The 19,936-nt window shown below is 54.5% G+C and overlaps 2 protein-coding genes and 1 non-coding gene across 7 annotated transcripts; all 3 read right to left on the bottom strand.

Moving 5' to 3' along the window:
* Positions 1–19: 19 nt before the first annotated feature.
* Positions 20–9,810, bottom strand: KHDC4 (KH domain containing 4, pre-mRNA splicing factor). 5 transcript variants are annotated; one of them, XM_065857733.2, is made up of 14 exons: positions 9,690–9,810; positions 9,022–9,259; positions 8,351–8,473; positions 7,591–7,670; positions 6,904–6,956; positions 6,217–6,380; positions 5,631–5,842; positions 5,221–5,281; positions 4,576–4,633; positions 4,135–4,385; positions 3,460–3,615; positions 2,545–2,657; positions 2,131–2,222; positions 20–1,229 (listed from the first exon to the last, which is right to left on the bottom strand). In XM_065857733.2, the coding sequence occupies exons 1-14, from the start codon at positions 9,770–9,772 to the stop codon at positions 1,030–1,032; spliced, it is 1,884 nt and encodes a 627-aa protein (XP_065713805.1). In that variant the 5' UTR covers positions 9,773–9,810; the 3' UTR covers positions 20–1,029. The 5 variants fall into 5 exon arrangements, 4 of the variants coding, with proteins under 4 accessions (XP_065713805.1, XP_065713804.1, XP_071656387.1 ...); XM_065857732.2 differs by having other exon boundaries at positions 8,351–8,479; XM_071800286.1 differs by having other exon boundaries at positions 8,351–8,479; positions 9,735–9,787.
* Positions 5,928–6,057, bottom strand: LOC136113061 (small Cajal body-specific RNA 4). The gene has a single exon (XR_010652965.1). It is a non-coding gene; the product is annotated as a small Cajal body-specific RNA 4 (non-coding RNA).
* Positions 9,811–10,316: 506 nt separating the features above from the next.
* On the bottom strand, positions 10,317–19,914 carry LOC136112682 (uncharacterized). The gene is made up of 14 exons (XM_071800325.1): positions 19,598–19,914; positions 18,346–18,407; positions 18,010–18,169; positions 16,956–17,212; positions 16,325–16,398; positions 15,773–15,861; positions 15,114–15,314; positions 15,021–15,033; positions 14,854–14,959; positions 14,335–14,487; positions 13,881–14,108; positions 12,423–12,633; positions 11,934–12,099; positions 10,317–11,301 (listed from the first exon to the last, which is right to left on the bottom strand). The coding sequence occupies exons 1-14, from the start codon at positions 19,698–19,700 to the stop codon at positions 11,136–11,138; spliced, it is 1,989 nt and encodes a 662-aa protein (XP_071656426.1). The 5' UTR covers positions 19,701–19,914; the 3' UTR covers positions 10,317–11,135.
* Between the last annotated feature and the right edge of the window lie 22 nt (positions 19,915–19,936).

Below are 19,936 nucleotides of genomic sequence, written 5' to 3' on the forward strand. Positions count from 1 at the left end.
AAGCAGCAAAAAGAGCAAAAAAAGCAGCATCTTTATACATTTATTTATAATGAAAGTACGGTTCTAATTATTTACAACACATAGGAAAGACAAATGTTTGTACAATGCAGCCGGTGCGCAGCAGCGACGCACATCCCCGTTTTTAAGGGCGTTTCGAGCGGTCCCAGGGCAGGAAAGTTCTGTTTGCAACAGCCCGCCCCGCCAAGAAAGCCAGTGGTGCGGTTCACGTCCGTAAATCATCCAAAAAACTTATTCCCCGGGTGCAGGTCTGCAATTCCAGACAAGAGCTGCTGCTTTTCCTTCGTTAAACCGCCGTGAAGCAAAAGGGGTAGAATCGAGTGAATTAATTAAGAGATGGGGAGTTCTGTCCTTTACCAGAAGGGTTTTTGACCCAAGTGCTGCATGGGGAGGAGTCCGGGGTGAGTGGAGGTCAAGTTCAGGTGCTACAGCACCGAGTTCATGGGGGACAGCGAGGTGAACCCCCCAAAAACCAGCACCCCCAGCCCCGTCTGGCTGGAACGAGAAGTTGGGGGTCAGTAAAACCACCTTTTAAAGAAAAAACTAAAAAAACAAACCAAAAGAAAGCGCTGAGTTACAGGAGATGCTTGAAGTGAAAACAAATCAAAGAGTTTTAGGCAACGGGATCCTCAGTTTTTTCAGAATTACCGATTCTTTGTTGAAAGTCTGAATGTTGGAGCTCAATGGGGATGCGAACACCCCAAAAACCCCCACAGTGGGTGCAGAGCCAGTTCAAGTTATCCCGAAAATACGAGAATCGCAGAGCGAGAGGCTCCCGAACTTCTCTCGCAGCCCTCTCAGCACACCGATCCGAATATCGCGGTTTTAATGGACAAATTCACCGCAGAAAGGAGGAGTTTTAAAACCACACAGCCCTTTGGAGGGGGATATCGAACCTTAGCGTCTGCGGATGTAAAAACCGCGTGTTTGCAAAGTTCTGTGGGATACGTGCGTTATTGCTAGAGGGGGGAATAAGAAACCAAATAAACGAATGAGAACTCTTCCGCTGATTTACGGCGCCATCCAGAACGGCATCTGCTGTTTCCCTCGCTGCTGGGAGGACGGGTACTGGTACCCCAAGCTCCATCCCTGTGAAAAGGTACTTGCGTTTTTGTGCCCGCCGTGCTCCTCCTCTTCATCCGACGAATCCCCGGCGTACGCCACCAACCCAAAGCCCTTTTCGGTCGTTTTCATCTTCTTGGCGTGATGATCTAAGAGGGGAAAACCAAACAAAAAATCCCCCCCTCCCCGCACCCCCCCCCAAAAAGGGAAAACAAAAATCAAAATAAGGTGCCCCAAAATGAGTTAATTATAAAAACAAAAAGATGTTAATTGTGAATTGTTAGTCGGACACCGGTTTGAGGTCGCAAGGCCAATGGTCACCCGGGTCGAGGCCACGCGAGGCAGAACCAGCAACAGCGCGTGTGATCCACCAGAACCATGGAAGAGAACAGAGAGACGAGAGAAACACACAGAGAAAGGCAACGTTAGCAAACGGGCTCCACGTGGAGAAACGCATCACGAATCATGGGGATCTGGGGCTAAAGGGAGCTAAGAGGAGGGCGAGCTCTGGGGCTGGAGAAAACTACGGTTAACAGGATGCACCGCAGACCTGAACGGCTCTGAACGCCCCAGAGCTCAGATCGGTACAGCTTTAGGTAAAATCACTCCAGGTTTTACCAAGTTGCGAGTATCTGATCCTAGGAAAGGATGAGATCTGATGGTGTTTGCAGACATGAGTCATGTCTGAAAATGCACACCCGAACCGCAACGCCCACCGAAACTCCTCAGCGCCTACAGAAACAGCGGTTTGCAACGTACAACCACGCGATGCCTGCGTCAGAAACAACCCCAGGAGACTCTGGGCCTGACCGATGGGTTGAAAAGACTTTAGTCTTAGTCTTTAGTCCTCTGCTTAACTAGTCTGATCCGTACAGATATCGACGGGAGTTTTAAGAGAAGCACCGTGTGTGTGAGCACAGCGAACAGAAGTGGTTGAGAGCAGATACGACCTGCTTTGCGCTTCAACAGCCCCAAAACTTCACCTATTTAATCGCTGAGACCAGCGCCAGCTCGTTTTGGGAAGGAAATGGGATTTCCAGGCGCACTCACCGTGGTTTCCTGGCAAAGCTCCCGCGCCATTTCTTTCCTCGGGTTCCGATTTCATCCCAGTGACAGGAAAAGCTGGCGGAGGCATCAACTGCCTGTGTGAACCAAGGGAAGAGTCAGAGGGGACAGAGAACGCAGCAAAGGGGCAGCAAAGGGGCAGCAAAGGGGCAGCAAAGGGGCAGCAAAGGGGCAGCAAAGGGGCAGCAAAGGGGCAGCAAAGGGGCAGCAAAGGGGCAGCAAAGGGGCAGCAAAGGGGCAGCAAAGGGGCAGCAAAGGGGCAGCAGCACTGAAAACCACCCACAACAAACCAATCACCCCCCTCAGTCCCAAGGTCACAGAGAAGAAAACGAAACACAGACTCAAAACGCCAAAACGAGCTTTTTCTGGGACTCAGACCGTCCCCATTCCACAGCTCACCTGTCCCTCTCTCTCTCCTTTCCTGAGGAACTTGCTGCCTTCGACCCGGCCCCTTCCATTTCGCTCGGACTGGAGAAGCCTGTACCTAAATTAGTCATATGAATGGGTCCATGCTATGAGCAGAAAAACACACGGCATTAGCAAATCTACAACTACAACACAAGCTCCAGCTCCTTAATGATAACGACAGGAAACCCAACTAGCAGCAGAAACCACTAATCGGCATTGGTAACATGTTTTCTCCTCAAAATAGCGAGAGTGACGCGGTAGGAAAGGCCTGAGCGCTGATACAGAAGGGACCTCGCCACCTACTCCACCTTTTCAGGTCTGGACTGTAAAAACAGCCGCTTAGCTCGCAAACTGACTCGTTATCTACTCAGAATTGGCTGACTGAGGCTCTCTAGACCTCGCGCCACGGTAAACTCTGCTCAGAACGCTGATACCAGCTCTGACAACGGCACTTTGTGTTGTCTCCAGGCACGGCTTTTGTTAACGGTTCCGCCTGTGAGCAGAGCTTTGCAGAAACTCCTTTTTCATAGGAGTCTGCAGAGCTCCAAACTATTATTCAAATCAACTGTTTAACGCTGCCTATCTAAAACCAAATCAATGTCTAGTAAAACTAGGCCTCTGGAAATCCTCAAGTGCAACCTGCAAGGAAGGGAAACGGGAAAACCTGGCAGTTATTACATCTTCCCTCCCACCCCTCAGACCCACAGATGAATCAAAACCTAATAACCTCCTTTTAAACTAACGAGTGAGGCATTATTGCCGTGTTTCGACCACTCAATAAACCCGAGCGCGGTGTCGATGTTTCCCTGCCAAAGGCCTCGCGCCTCTCGCCAAATCAGCTGCGCTCGCGGCCCTCTCTGCAGCTACATTTGGGTGGGAAGAGTGCAAGCGGTGATGTTACTGCACCTGGTAGCCCAGCAGCCCCGACTCCCGCTCGTCCGGCAGCTCCTCGGTGAAGCGTCTCTTCTGCCCCTGCGCAGGGGGCTGCGCTTGCGCTTGCGAACCCGCGGGAACGGGGGTTTTGACGGGGGCAGCAGGAAGGAAAGGAGCGTTCAGCGGACTCTGCGGAACGGAACACGGGAAAAGCCCATAATGTGCGTGGAAATTACCAATTCGAAGTAGAGATTCATAAACGGGAGCACAACACAATTTGCTCTCGGTGGAAGAGAAGCTAAAAGGAAATCCATAATTTAAACAGAAAACAAGTATTTTATTTATAGTGTTCCCACCTCAAACTAATCACTGAAGAATAATTTTGGATGGAAAAGAGCATCAAGATCATGGAGTCCAAGCGTTAACCCACCCATGTCCCTGAGAACCTCATCTCTGTGTATCCAACCCCTCCAGGGATGGCAACTCCAGCACTGCCCTGGGCAGCTGTTCCAACACCCACAGCCCTTTGGGGAGAAACCACCCCAAATTTCCACCCTCAACCTCCCCGGTGCAACTTGTGGCTGTTTCTTCTGCTCCTGGCGCTTGTTATGGTAAAAAAAAATTGCCCTAATGAAGAAACCCCCCTGGAACTACTTTGTTTAATCAGCAGCAAAGCAGCAGCTTATGCAGCTGACAACTGTCGGTTACCTGTGCGGTGCTGGCCGGGAGCTGCACCTGCGGGATGGGATACTGCGTGGGGACGGGCGGCACCGCGGCCGGGAGCGCGGGGAGGACGCCGGGGGCCATGGGCACGGCCGGGGGGGCCATGCCCGGCACGTAGGGCGGCTGCACCGGCTGCTGGGGCGGGGGCACCACGGGGTAGCCCCCCTGGTAGCCGTTGGATGGGTAATAGGGCGGCTGCGAGGGGACGCTGCTCAGAGCGGCCGGCTGCGTGAAACCTGCGGGAGAAAGGGGGAAATGGGTCACAAACCGGTCACAAACGGGTCGTTCCCATTCAGTTAAGAGCCGCAAAAACATCTGATTTAGTGACTGAGGGTAGATGGAGCTGCGGTGCTTTTCAGCAAGAGTTCCAAAGGAAATAAACTGCACGAGACTCAGCCCGGAGCAGAGCTCAGCCCCAAGACTCACCTGCTAAGGGTACGGCAGTGGTGATCTGATTCACAAACCGGGAGTATTCAGCGTGAACCTGCAAAGAATTAGACGAGAAGCAGCTGTTGACTGGATTAACCTTCACACATCCCATAACACCCGAAGGGGACTTTAATTATACTCTGCAAAAAGCAATAATCCCAACGTAAAAACTGAAACCAAAACTTCACTGAACGTCTCACTGATCCCGCTGGATTTGGGTGAAATTCCGGGTAATCTTGCCCAGGGAATGGAGCAGCAAAGTCATTGCTCCAGGAGAGAGAAAACACTCAAAGAATGGAAAAGCTTCCATATATTTTTCAAGAGATTTGGAGCCCAAACTCCATTATCGATATTAACAGATTGTCTCTCAGGATTTTACTCTATTCGCGTTCACATAAGAGTACACGTGAGAGATTTTCTAAAGTGTCTTTGGTACAACAATCGCTACATGAAAAATGAAGCAGACAGCACCGACAGCTGTAGCAAGGGAAGCTGCAGCGGTCAGAACACAAAGATCCCTTGATCCCATGGTCAAACAATCCCCTCACCCCCATTCTAAGAAACGTTTGTTCCCTGTACCAAGAATCAGACAGACGGAAAAACCTCTTAGCGAATAGATCTTGTATTTTAAGAGCTACTCACGGTTTGCAGGAGATTCTCACACAGCTTTTTAGCGGCTGCCAAACCTTCTGGCTTTGGGTGGCTGGAAAGATATAAAAAAATACCTTATAAGCACCAATGTTTCCACCCAAATTCGGGTGTAAATAGCACAAGAAACAAGCCCGTGGTGAATGCATTTTTGGTTCTTCCCTTAAAAGCTCAACATTGCAACACAAAATGAACGCAGCTTCACCACCTCCAAGGAAAAGCAACCCCATTTGGTTTAATGTCACTTGACAGCGTGGCTGGCAGCTTTGGAGCTTGTGAGAACACAAATTCAGGTTCAACAACTATTCCATTTGCGTGAAGTCACAAGGAAGAACTCCCCACGTTCATGAAACACGAGTGTGGCTGCTCGCTGGGATTTATTCTCTTTCAACCCCCCCTCGTACCTGATGTAGATGTACATGGGCTCGAAAGCCTCCCTGCCCGACGCCGGCTCTATGCACCCCGAGCCTTTTCCCCGCAGAAAGACTTTGGCGCCCGTCTCCATCTGAATGTGCTGCAGGTAGGAGCAGCCGGGTCCCTCCACCTTCTCCTTCACGTTAAACGTGGGCACGGCGTGTTCCAGCCCCACAAACAGCTTGTCCTGGACGTAATGCATCTGCAAACCCAACGGGGAACCTTTATTAGTTCACCCCAAGAATCAGGATGTTTGCTGGAGGCCAGATTTTGACTTTAGGACAGCGGAGTGTGGGACGGCGCAGTTGGCGCTTTGCTTTGCTGCAAGCGAGGCCGCTCTCTCCATCCCTCTTTATTTTTTGGAGGCCATGTCACCCGAGTCTCACTTTCCAGACTCGGTCTGATTAGTCCTCCAGATTTCACAACACACAAGTCAGTTAGTTTTGATTTTTGGGGGAGTTTTCTTGGTGTTTGGGGTTTGTGTGAGTCCTTGTTTTAACAAATACCGTATTGCATATACACTTCATAATAGGTACATCTTGTAAATCAGCAGTGTAGGATAAATTAAGGACTCACCCCAGACTGGAAAGGAGGTTTTTGGCCAACGGCTGGAGACAGCTGGGTGATGGGGGCGGGCTGGTGATAGACGGTGACGGTGGCGCCGTTGAACGTGGGGCTGGAACCCGTGGCCGCCTTCACCACCCCGTTAGTAATTATCTCTTTAATTCGGTTCACAGCTCCTGGTGGAGAGAACAGAAAAACCAGTTACATTTGGTCCTTGTCAACCGCTGGGATTAACCAGACTCTGAAATGACGACGTGATTTTCCCATGCTCTGGGACAGACAGACGGCAATAAGACGATCACAACGGACGGACAAGCGTCAAGGTTCCTTCTCCACTCCCACCCCCGATAAAGCTGACGCTAAAATATGTAGGTGGGCAGTTTTAGCCCGAAACCTTTTAGCAAAGGCCAGAAACGCTGACGTTAACCCTGGGCAGACTTTGCAGGCGCGTGAACGGGTGAACGAACACGAGCAAACGCTGTTCGCTGGCTCTGGAAATCAAGTGGGCGGCTTCAAAGCTTTGAGAGGCACCTGAGGGCAAACCTGTGAACTGCCCCACAGAACAGGCACCTGAACGCTTCATCACTCTCCTTCTTTCCTGTGATGCGATCTCAGCGTGTTATCGGGGAATAAAGGCCCTTGGTAAAACCCCTTTATGGTAAAAAATGGGAGAAAAAGCAGAATTCTTCACACACTTACTGTCAACCAGCTCCCGTGTCTGCCCCTGGACGTGAAGATACAGAGGACGATCTCTGGAAAGGAAACGACAAATGTTCCATTAAACCCACAGAGAACACACAATGGATTCAATCTCATTCTATTAAGTCATCTAGACACACAAACACTCCCATAAAAATATGGAATACTCTTCAAATAAGGAAATAAATACCCATTGAATATCACAGTGCTCAGTAAGCAAAGCTTTCCACTGAAAACTAAAATGACACAGAAGTTATTTATGTTACACCTTATTAAAGTTAAACCATTGAAACTTTTAATTTACTTGTTCACAGGAAAGGTTAATTAAGTAAAAGCACGGGGTCTACAAAATATTGGCCATCTTTGTAATTGGAGAGTTGCCCGTTCTCCGCAAAATGCAGGAGAGGTCCAGGATAGCGGGAAGAAGCTTAGCACAGCCTGATCTGTCACATTTTCTGTTTTTCGGGGTTTTTTGTTCACCCTGGTGACATTGCAGAGGTAGGAAAGCATTGAGGAGGTAGGAAAGCAGCTCTGTGGTCAGCGCATCACGGCAAATATCGGAAAAACTCTACCGTTCGCTCGTTCTGGCACCCAAAGGTGACAACGCCCGCGAAGAACAAACCCGAAAGCCCAGCGGTTCCCCACCACCGAGAGAAAACAGCGGAAACCCAAGAAAAGAATACAAACCCAGGCCCCACTTTGGCTTTCTCCTCCGCAGTCATGAACCTCCCGCGCGTGGAGACGGCCGCTCCGCTCAGGCGGCTGATCTGCAAACGGGTCGAGAAACCTGGTCAGGAGCTCAGTGATAACAAACAGAGCACACCCAAAACCACCCAATGGGTTAAAGCTTCAGTATCGTACAAAAAGACCGTCAGAAAGTCATTAATGAAGTGGTAAGAGAAAGAATGGTGCCTGTTGAAGGGAACCAGCTGTGTTACCTCATTGTATGGCATAGGATTGAATAAAGCAGAGAATTATTTGGGTTGGAAAAGAGCTTTAAGGTCACCGAGTCCAAGTGTTAACCCAACGCTGGCCCTGAGAACCTCATCTGTGTGTTTCAACCCCTCCAGGGATGGCGACTCCAGCACTGCCCTGGGCAGCTGTTCCAACACCCACAGCCCTTTGGGGAGAAATCACCCCAAATTTCCAACCTCACCCTCCCCCGGTGCAACTTGAGGCCGTTTCCTCTGCTCCTGGCGCTTGTTCCTGGGGAGCAGAGCCCGACCCCCCCTGGCTCCAAGCTCCTTTCAGGCAGTTCAGAGATCAGAAGGTCTCCCCTCAGCTGAACAATTCCCAACAAACCACTCAGCAAATCATCTTAGAAAAGACAACGAGTTTTGCAAAAAGTGGAAACAACCACTGAATGTCATTTAACGCAACCTCTCTTAACCCGACAGCGCCAAGCGTAGCGCCAAGGCGGGTAAAGAAGCGCGAAGCCCGGCCGTACCTCGTCCTGGGTCTGTCCTCTCGTCAGCAGATTTCGGCACGTGAGGGGGACGTCATTGATTTCAACCTCCGCCACCACGAGGTCGTCTTTGCTTTTACTCGTCGCCGGACCTTTCCCCAGAGCCTGCAGCTTCAAAGAGAACCGTTGTAAAAGAGCAGAACGCAGAGACAAATGATTGAACAAAGACGCAAACCCTCGTTCTCTAGAGGCGAACATCCTTTTTATTCTCCCTTTTCAGCTGTTGAACCCCAAAGCTTTCCAAATATTAGCAGAAAGCACATTATAACTATTACTTAATAACCTACTTCTTCACAAGCTTGAGCCCAAATAAAAACACTAGTTTTACCTTCAGCACATTTTATACTAAGTAATCATCCTGTTCTATAAATAAACAGATAAATAAGCGGTAAAGCTGCTGACACAGAAACGGAAGCAGCTTACACTTGAATTACCAGCTCTGACAGAAATGCGTGAGCCTAATAAAACAAGAATAATAATATAGCCTAAGAATACTGAGCTCCCAGCCCCACCACTCTTCAGAAAAATTCTTAAGGATGTTTTTCCATTGTTTTTTTTGTTCTATCCTACTTTATGCAGCAAAGCTCCATCATTTCCCATCTATTCCCACAAACACAGGTGGCAGGTCTCCAGGACCCAGACGTGACACCCACCTTGTCGGCCGTGCTGGGCGCCGGCTTCAGCTTCCCTTTGGCCATCAACATGGCGTTGATTTTCGCCGCCACGGCCGCGGCCGCATCCAGCGCTCCCGAGGGGGCTGCGGAGCTCTCGGAACCCGCCACGGCGGAGCCGCCATCGCCGCCGCCTGGAAACGGGCGCCCGGGCAGCGGGGCCGTGCCGGGGAGGAGGAACGCGGGGGCCGGGCCGGGCTGGTCCCACTTACTGCGGCGTCTGGGAGAGAGAAGCGGGGTCAGTGTTGGAGGCCTCAGACCTGCAGGGGTCAGGCCAGGGGGCGCTTGGGCCCGGGGGGACCTCAGGTGCAGCCTCCTCAGCACCAGGGAGTCTCAGACCCGGAGGGGGAAGGGGGGGGCTCGATCCTGGGGGTCTCAGACCCGGAGGCCTCGGGCCAGGGGGCCTCAGGTCCTGTCACATCAGGCCTGGGAAGGGGGGGATGTGTCTCAATCCTGGGCGGGGTCCCAGATGCGGAGGCCTCGGGCCCGGGGGGGTCTGAGGCCCAGTCACCTCAGGCCCGGTCACCTCAGGTGCGGAGGCCTCAGGCCCGGCCGCCTCCCCACCCGCTGCCCCGCGGGACCCTCGGGCCCTGCCGCGCCCCTCGGCCCCGCCGCCCCTCGCCCCGCGGGCGCCCCCGGGCCCTGCTCACCCGCCCGCGCCCCCCGCGTCGCGCTGCGCTCCGCCACCCGCTGACATGGCTCCGGCCCGGCTCCGCGCCAGCCGCTGCGTCATTTCCGCCTTCCCGCACGCCTCCGCACGCCCCTTCCGGCCGTTGCCATGGAGACGCGCGGCCGGCGGGGAGCGGCACCGGAGGTAGCAGGCGGGAACGGGCGCGTGGCGCATGCGCACTGCCCCTCCCGCCGCGGCGTGGCGGGAGTCAGGCCGCGGCGCATGCGCAGTGCCCCCTGCCGGCCTGGCGGCTTGAAAGGGCGGTGAATGTGCCGCCATGTTGAGCCCAAAAGCAGCTGAATTTTCCCCAAACCTTGCTCAAAGCCACCCCCAGAAGCCCAATTCCTGCCGCTGCACACGTGTCTGGGAGGTGTGGAGGAGACGGGGTGCAGAGGTGCCGGGGTTCTCCCACTGTTCAGCTTCACTTCCAAAAAAAGGGTGGTTGTCCCAAACACTGGGGTTCTTGCCCGGTGCATAACTGAGCCAAATTCAGCACACGGAGATATTCATATCGCAGAGTTGTGCACGTCTGGATGCTGGAATGAAGCCAGCACACCAGAAAGTAACAGCCATTACATACAAAATCTTATTACCATGTTCGCACCCGCACCAGCCAACTGCTTATATATTTGTATCATCACTTTAGCACATAACGAGCTATGTTCACCTAAAAGACACTTTATCCAACAGATACATGTTTTAAAAAGACCCAACTAATTGTGCAGGCTCCAAAATGTCCAAAGCGGGGAGGTCAGTGTTCTCTCTGGTTCCGTATGACGTGTTTTCCAAGCCATTCTTATTTCATTAGGGGAGCAGACTGACCTAAAACTGAGAGGATTTACTTCTCTTTAGATTAACAATTGTCCACAGGATTTATTCCTTTAAGTGGCAATGGCTACAAGGCCCCAGGAGCAGATTTTCTGGGCTGTGCAGAAGCTTTCGGAGCCTCTTTGGTTTCTGGGTAAAGCTGTGGTGCCTCCAGCCATAACCCAGGTCCCGCTGTCCCCGCCGCGGTTCAGCGCCGAGCGTTGTGAGCGTGCCGCAGGTATCGCCCATCTCTGGGCGCTGTTGGTGGCCTTGTAGACTTTGCTTTGAAGAGTTAAAGCTCAGTTTCGCTGCCTGAAAACCCTGCCTGTGGCATCGGGAGCAGCTGGCAGGGGGACCGCGGTCTGCTTGTTCAAAAGGCAAGCTAGAACTGTTCCCTTGGGAAAATGACGGTGTTTCCGGGGCTCTCCGAGGCGGGAAACGTCTCACACACCACCTACACCTTCAGCTTGAGCAGAGACTCCCCAGTTAATCCGTTTATTTTGTGCAGCAGCGGGTCCCTGAGCTGAGCGAGGGATCGCGGAGCCCTGCGCACATCTGCTGCTCCAAGAGCTGCGGGTGGAGCTGCTCCTGAAAGCCAAGGGTCCCGGGGCTGGAGGCTTTAGAAGATGCAGCGGTGGGCGGGTTTGGTGGGGTGAATGCGGCTGAACAAGGGGTGCGCCCGGTCCTGCTGCTCTTCGGGGAAGTAAAGGCAGAGCTTGTCCAGGAGGTGACCCGGCCAGAAGTTGTTGTTGCTTGACTGTTGTTTCTTATTCCCCCGAAGAGACCTGTGGGGAAAAAAAGGGGGGGAATAAAACAAAGAAAAAGTAAATACATTGGAGAGAAAAGCACGCTTTACAGAAAGAAAATTCACTGCTGCTTTGGTAAAAGTGAGCGTGACAACACCCAGCTCCCCGGGCTTCCCAGCGCTGGGGCTTCTGCCCGAGCCGTGCTGGTCCCTACGAGACACAACTGAGGCCGGGAATGCAGCTTGGGAGCTCCCTGACACTTGGACATTGTCGTATCCAAACACATCAACTGGGATAAACGCACAAGATCGTGCTCTGCTTTCAATGTTCTTTCCTCTCCAAAAGCTGCTCCAGCCGACCAACCGCACCTCGAATCCTGGGGGCAGTTTTGGGCCGCTCACACCGAGAAAGCCCTTGAGGTGCTGGAGTGAGGCCGGAGAAGGAACGGAGCTGGGGAAGGGGGTTTAGATTGGAAATTTGGGGTGATTTCTTCCCCAAAGGGCTGTGGGTGTTGGAACAGCTGCCCAGGGCAGTGCTGGAGTCGCCACCCCTGGAGGGTTGAACAGATGAGGTTCTCAGGGACATGTTTAGTGCCAGGGGTGGGTTATGCTTGGCCTCCACAATCTTGTGGGGCTTTCCCAACCAAAATGCTTTGATGATTCTATACAAACCTCTTTTTCACCTTCTTGGCCTGGCTGCGGGATCCTTGTCCCGCTCTGGAGCTGCTCCCGGCTGCGGAGCCCTCAGCACCACCCACGCCGTAGTACCCCCCGGGCTGCCTGATCCTGCTCATGCCTCCGCCGTCCCTGGTGGTCCTGTCTCCCGGGTGCAGCAGTCCTGCAGCAGAGCGCAGTGGGGACAGTCACAGCCCCCAGGAGCCCGTTTCGGCTCTGATGTTGTAGGCACAGCTCAGCCACGGCTGTTCCCGGACCCGCTGATCCCGACCTTGCACCTGCCCCATCACCACAAACTCGCCTCGCGAGCTGCAGTCTTGGTTTAACCAAGCAGAACCCTTTGGTACGTCGATGATCTTGCTGCTCCGAACCAGCCGCAGCCCCCCAAGCGCCGCAAACGCCCCATCGGCAGCACCCCCGCCATTAATCCCGCACTCGGGCTTGGGACGAACCACCAGCTCATCCGATTTAGCGCCTTGGCTTTACCTCTCTGCAGCATTGGCTCGGTGATGCGAACGTCGCGCTCCCTGCACCGCGCGGAGCTGCCCAGGTAGTTCTCAAGGGCTTTCCTGCGGTACCGGTCCACCAGTTCGCCCAGGTCGGTCCCCACAGTGGATGGCAGGCAGTGCTCGTCGATGGGGTCGTCCCCCCATCTCACCACGCGGCTCTTCTCGTGTTCTATGGGGCTGTCTGCGTCCTGCAAGGGAAGGGCAGGTCCTGGGGAGGATTTGGGGTCCCGGAGCGGCTGCGTTCCCTGCGGAGGAGCTACAGGGAGGGATTTGTCTCCGGGGTGTGTGCAGACAGTTGGTTCACTGTGGGATCACCGAGCTGACCCGGGCCGCGGGTGAAGGGTCATTGGGACATCCCTGACCACACAGAACGGGAAGAAAGCTGGTGAAGCAAGAGGAGAACGAGAAAGTCGTTTGTGGCGAGACACGGGAGGTGAGGAGTGTCTGAGATAGCAACCGATCATGTATTTGCTAGAGAAAGGTAAGCAGCACGTAATCTAACTATAATTACCCACGTATAAATAATGTAACTACAAAATCAACAGTTTAAGACTACATAACCTGATCAAACTCTCCTCTCCCCTCCCCTCCCCTCCCCTCCCCTCCCCTCCCCCCCTCCCCTCCCCTCCCCTCCCCTCCCCCCCTCCCCTCCCCTCCCATCTCCTCTCCTCTCCTCTCCTCTCCTCTCCTCTCCTCTCCTCTCCTCTCCTCTCCTCTCCTCTCCTCTCCTCTCCTCTCCTCTCCTCTCCTCCCATCCCCTCCCCTCCCTTCCCCTCCCCTCCCCTCCTCCCCTCCCCTCCCCTCCCCTCCTCTTCTCTCCTCCCCTCCCCTCCCCTCCTCCCCTCCCTTTTCCTCCCCTCCCCTCCCCTCCCCTCCCCTCCCCTCCCCTCCCCTCTCCTCCCCTCCCCTCCCCTCCCCTCCCCTCCCCTCCCCTCCCCTCCCCTCTCCTCTCCTCTCCTCCCCTCCCCTCCCCTCCCCTCCCCTCCCCTCCCCTCTCCTCTCCTCTCCTCCCCTCCCCTCCCCTCCCCTCCCCTCTCCTCTCCTCTCCTCCCCTCCCCTCCCCTCCCCTCCTCTTTCCTCCCCTCCCCTCCCCTCCTCTCCCCTCCCCTCCTCCTCTCCCCTTTTCTCCCCACCCCTTTCCTCCCCTCCCCTCCCCTCTCCCTCTCCCTCTCCCTCTCCTCTCCAACTGCTAAACCCCAATAAACCTGAACGTGCTTTTCACAGCCTTACTGAGCGGTGACTCCGCCAAGTCCATGAGGCAATCAGAGAATCATTTTACTTGGGAAAGAGCTTTAAAGTCATTGAGTCCAACCATAACCTGAATGTAACACTCCCCCATGTCCCCGAGACCCTGCGATCACCGTTACCTCTCAATGTGCCGCCAGCTGCGGTACAGCGGCGCCAGACGCTGTTTCCCAGGCAATTCCGTACTTACGTCCAGGCTGTCGGTGGCGGCCGCCTCGCGAGCAGCCCTCCTGCTTGCCTTTATTCTTCGCAAGTATCTGATTTCTTGAGCGCTGAGGGAGGGTTTGTTGCTCAGCCATTTTTTAACGTCCCCTAAGCTTTCCAGCTCGGCTCGAAACTTCCTCCTGGCCTCGGTCCAAGCCATCTGTAGATATCGTCCTTCATCAGGGCTGGACTCATCCTCCTCCTCCTGGGGCAGCTGCAAGACACAGCACAGACTCACAGACTCACAGAATCACAGACTCACAGACTCACAGACTCATGAACTCACGGACTCACAGACTCACAGAAATCTGTGGCCCGGGCTGGTTTCTAAAAGGGAGAAGCTGCTCTTGCCACAGGTGGAGCAGAAATAACGCGACGTCTCAGGGACCTTCCCACCTCGGTGCCGCCCCCCAGCAAACAGGTCCCGTTCGTCCCCGCACCTGTGTCCCCCGCGCGCCCCCGCCGCCTCTCCCCGCTCGCTGCTGAGGCGCCGTGACCGCTCCTGCCCTTCTGTTCTCTTCCCTCTCCTTCCATCTGGCCGTGGATGCCTCCAGTTTCCTTCTGCTGTTCAGCCCAAATACAGATTGTCTTTTCTACAGGAACCCAGAAATGCAATAGCACCGGTTACTCTCATCTTTTTTTTTTTAAATAATGCTCTTCTTTCTCTCGTCTTCCCCTTTTTCCAGTTCCTGCCGACAGACGGATCTCACAGATGCAAACAGAGAGCTCTTCCATGAACTAAGGCATCAAAGATCTACCTTTTGAAACAGGCGACGGTTCCTTTTCTGAGATGAGCAATTTCCAAAATAGGTAATTGAATGGGAAAATGAGCCATCTCTAGCGAAAATCTACCCAGAACCAGCATCTGCGTATTTCTTTATAGACCTTTTTCTCCTAAGACATCCCCAGCCCATTTCCTACAACCCAGTGGTACAGGTGTCCCAACCCACCCGTCGTACCTGTCCTGTGTGCCCATGTTCGGGAGCAGGCCACGGAAATTCGGGGCTCCCAGAAAGAGTTTCTCCGTGCCACCCTCCGTCCCTGCTCGCGCGGAGCCGCAACAGCCTGAAAATCAAACCGTTTGGGGTGGAAAAGAGCTTGACAATCATCGAGTCCAAGCGTTAACCCACCCCGTGTCCCTGAGAACCTCATCTGTGTGTTTAACCCCTCCAGGGATGGTGACTCCAGCACTGCCCTGGGCAGCTGTTCCAACACCCACAGCCCTTTGGGGAGAAATCACCCCCAATTTCCACCCTCAACCTCCCCTGGCGCAACCTGCGGCCGTTTGCTGTGGTCCTGAGGATGCCCGAAGACCCTTTTCTCTCCGTTTCCTCCTCGGTTTCCTCCTGCGCCTCCGCTCCGGCCGGGCGCTCTGCAGAGCGGCCCTTCCTCAGGAGCTGCAACACGCGCTGAACGGCCGCTGCGGGCGTGGAAGGAGAAAACCCCTTAGGATGGGCAGGGGGAGGCGCAGATTCTGCTCTGCCATGGTAGCGCCTGCTTCAGGCTTTCAGGGGAACAATTTCTTGGCATCGCTTATGTGTTTGGTGCACAAAAATTTGCCATCATGGTGCATCCAACTCAAATACATCATAGGTCTGATGTTCCCATAGAATTACAGAATCATTTGGGTTGGAAAAGAGCTTTAAGATCTTGGAGTACAAGTGTTAACGCACCCTGAGAACCTCATCTGTGTGTTCAACCCCTCCAGGATGGCGACTCCAGCACTGCCCTGGGCAGCTGTTCCAACACCCACAGCCCTTTGGGGAGAAATCACCCCAAATTTCCAAGGCATCTGTTGCAGCCGGGGCCCTAAACAGCCCCCGCCATGCAGATGGGCCCATGCACGGACCTGTGCCCGCAGTCGGGCGCTAACCTCACCTCCTAGTCCCATGCTGCTTAAAAGACTCTCGAACACTCTGAATTCGTCTGTGCGAGCAGCTCCTCTGGGCACTGCCCGGATCTCAAACCTGGGAATAGGAATAAGGCACCATTTGGGAAAAGGGCTTTGTCACCAGATGAACGACGAGGTATCTACGAAGTCAACATCATGTCCTGGGCTGTGACAGAACGGCCATCGTGACCCAAGAAAGCGTTTTGGAGATACTTTGATTCATGTGAGAGTCACAAAAGGCCCAGGAACACCACAGATTGTGGTCTTCGATCCACCCTGTGGGAGCAGCTTGCCGTGTTGTATTCAATACAACGGAACCACCAGGATCTTATTCTGTGGAATGTTTGGAAAGAGGAGCAGACGGAGCTCTAGGGGTGTCTAAACCCCTCTGCCCAGCAAACCAGGTCCCTGCGACGGGCGAACTGTCAAATGCAAACCACGAGCGGTAACGGAGGATGCGTAACTACACACTAAGCAAAACCAAGGATGAAATCACCTGCAAACCGCTCATTTGACCGAGCGCTCCCGAACGTACTCACTGTGGAAACTGGTGGACGCGGCCAAAGCGGCTGGGGGAGAAGGCGACTTCTTTGTCCGACGTGACCCATTTCTGCTGCGGGAGGGGCAGAGACACCTGACGTGACCCCAGGGGAACGAGCTCAATGCTCACGATGGCCTTTATGTAGCTCCCAAGAATCAGTGGCTTCTCAGCAAGATTCTCGCCAAGCGCCTCAGCCCCTCGCTAAAATAAACGAGCCGCGCAGCAAAGGTGCTTTGCATGGACAAGAGTTGACGGCGTGGGGCGGGAGACGCCGCGTTTACCAGGGAAGAAGGCAATGGAAGCCAACGCGAGCCTGGGTTGCTGGTTGTGGTGAGCTGGTTTGCTTTAGAATCATCAAATCACTGAGTCATTTTGGGTGGAAAAGAGCTTTAAAATAATTTAGTCCAACCATAACCCACCCCATGTCCCTGAGAACCTCATCTCTGTGTATCCAACCCCTCCAGGGATGGCGACTCCAGCACTGCCCTGGGCAGCTGTTCCAACACCCACAGCCCTTTGGGGAGAAATCACCCCCAATTTCCTGACCCAGCGGGTTACAGGCCAGCAGGACTCAGTTTCCCTTGCCGGGACGTCAAACCCATTCAAAGCAGTACTGGAAAGACACTTACAGTGAGCAGCTTCTCTACCACGTACGTAGACTTGTTGAGGGTGAGTAAAAAGTCTTCGGAAAACGCCATGGTCGCCGTGGTGCCGCGGATAGCGAGGGTGCCGAGGTCCTTCAGAGTGAAATCCGCGTCTTCTCTGTTGGTGAGGATGAAGTAGAAAAAGTCGAGGGTCTCCTGCATGCAGTTCTGCACGAGCTCCTCGGGATACGGGACGTCCGAGCGGATCTTCCTGTGGCTCACGGACACCGTCTTCAGCTCATCTGGGACAGAGAAGGGAGATTGTAACCCAGCGGTTGAGCAAAGCGTCACCAGCTCCCTGGTTTAATGACCCGGCGCAGCTCCTTCGAGGAGCAACGGCAGAAATGGGCGGAAATCATAGAATCACAGAGTTGGTTTGGCTGGAGCTTTAAGATCGAGTCCAAGCCTTACCCACCCCTGGCATTAACTGTGTCCCTGGGAACCTCATCTGTGTGTATCCAACCCCCCCAGGGATGGCGACTCCAGCACTGCCCTGGGCAGCTGTTCCAACACCCACAGCCCTTTGGGGAGAAATCACCCCAAATTTCCACCCTCAACCTCCTTTTCCAGCCCCTTCCCCGGCTCCATTCCCTTCTGCGATCTCACTCCAGCACCTCAAGCTCTTTCTTGTCCTGAGAGGCCCAACACTGACCATAATTTTCTATAACTTCCATCTCTCGTTCCAGGCTTTCTACACCCGATTTTCACCCACTTTGCTGCATCAAAGCAGCTCTAGGGGCTTGTGGGCATTTGCCTCCATGAGGTCCAGACCATCAGCACCATCTCAACAGCTTTATGGTTCTAATAAACCACCATCCTATGAAGCAAACAACGCGCTGGCACGACACCGGTTGCTAAAGCCGATCGTGGAGGAACAGCCTAAAAGAAACGGCCCCTTTTGAGGCGTTATTTGGTGGCTGTGTCATCCCGTGGAGGTTTTGGGGCACTTTGGGTGCGTCACCATCGCTTCTGAACAGCAACCAGCACAACCCCCTCCTGCAGGGACACAGGGGAACATGGATAGCGTGATTTCTCTTACCAGGAGCAGGAATGGAAGCGTGTTGGAGCTCACGGATCTGCGCGACGGCCCTGGCCAGCGCGAACACGGGCCTGCGGAACGTCAGCACCTCGCCGTTCTCGAACGAGAGCCACCTCTTCACGTGGAACGTCCCCAGCCCCGTCACAGTGACCGCGCGGGGCTGCGCAAACAACACAAGGGGGAGAATCCATAGGGTGAAAAAGCTGGGGGCTCGCCGGAGCTTCGCGCCCTGGCGCAGAGCGGCTTTGCACACCCCAACCGGGCGTTGATTTTATATCTGTCGATTCAGGGAGAAGTTTGGCACTTTGACGGCAAATTCGCAGGGCAGGATCCCACCTTTCTGTGCGTGAGCTGCTGCCGGACGTGCTCGGACACGCGGCTCCAAATGGCAACGACATCTGGGAAGCAGGAAACAGACCCGTGGAGCGGCTCGCGTCCCAGGACGGGATCACTGGGGATTGCGTGGGATCGCGCTGCGCACAGAACTTGGCTGGAAACTCATCCAGAATTCGCTTGGCATAGGTTTGCTCAGCGTAACGTCCGCCAGCTGCCAACTTTTAAACCTTGTGTGTTGTTAAGTTAAAAAGGCCACGGAGCCTTTGAGCCGGAGGATAAAGGAGCCGCGTCCTTGGAGATACGGGAAGGAACAAACTGCGGCCAACAGGAGGATGTTTTGGTTACCGAGGGCTCCTTTTCTCCAGCAACTGAAGGGCAGAACTTTCATCTCTGACAATTAGAAGATCAAATGAAGAACGGGGAGAGCCCAGACTCTACTTTTGCAGCTGGCGCAGAGGGACGTGTGGGTAGAAACGTCCGAGTTTGTTTCTGCCGAGGGTCCCGGCTCGGGAGGCACCAGCTCCACGCCGCGCCCGCAAATCAACCATTTATTCCAGAACAATCTCTGGAATCCATGTGCTATGGGGAGCCCGAGAAAAAGGAGCTTCTGTAACAAGAGACGGGGACGGGCTGCTGAGGGAAATGTGTCCCTGGGGTCCAGGGGAGGCTGAGTGTCCCACGGGGACCAAACTCCCGTCCCACAGCGATTTGTGCCGTTCGTTTTGCCCACGGTGATGCTGGTCAGAGAGCCCACAGAATGACAGAATGTCAGGGGTGGAAGGGACTTGGAAAGCCCATCCAGTGCAATCCCCCCGGAGCAGGAACACCCAGCTGAGGTTCCACAGGAAGGGGTCCAGGGGGTTTGAATGTCTGCAGAGAAGGAGACTCCACAGCCTCCCTGGGCAGCCTGGGCCAGGCTCTGCCACCCTCACCCCCAACAAGTTGCTTCTCATCTTCCAGCGGAACCTCCTGTGTTCCAGTTTGCACCCATTGCCCCTTGTCCTGTCACTGGTGTCACCCAGCAGAGCCTGGCTCCCTCCTCCTGACACTGCCCCTTTCCATCTTGATCCCCAGCAATGAGTCCCCCCTCAGTCTCCTCTTCTCCAGCTCCAGAGCCCCAGCTCCCTCAGCCTTTCCTCACACGGGAGATGCTCCACTCCCTCCAGCATCTCGGTGGCTGCGCTGGACTCTCTCCAGTAGTTCCCTGTCCCTCTGGAGCTGAGGGGCCACAACTGGACACAATATTCCTCACCCGTGACCGCAAGCTCCTTGAGGGTGGGAAAGGTGACGGTGCTGCGCCCGCCGGCCCGGCTGCTCAGCTCCATGTTGGTGACCAGCGCTCCCAGGTCCGTCATGTTGTTGTTTTGCCTCAGCGACCGAGGCCGCCGGGGGAAGGATTTTGATGTTTACGACTGGGAAGCGAAGGGTCTGGGGAGCGAGATTGTGATGAGGAGGGGTCTGTGTGACACGGGGTCTCTGTGACACGGGCTGCGGTGACCGAGGGACGCGCCGACGTCGCCTCGACCCGGTCGGGTTTGGTCCTGAGGTGAGAATGGGGAGAAAAAACGGCCTCAAGTTGCACCGGGGGAGG

Source organism: Patagioenas fasciata, chromosome 30 (assembly GCF_037038585.1).
Source record: "Patagioenas fasciata isolate bPatFas1 chromosome 30, bPatFas1.hap1, whole genome shotgun sequence".
In the NCBI taxonomy this organism is placed as follows: Eukaryota; Metazoa; Chordata; class Aves; order Columbiformes; family Columbidae; genus Patagioenas; species Patagioenas fasciata.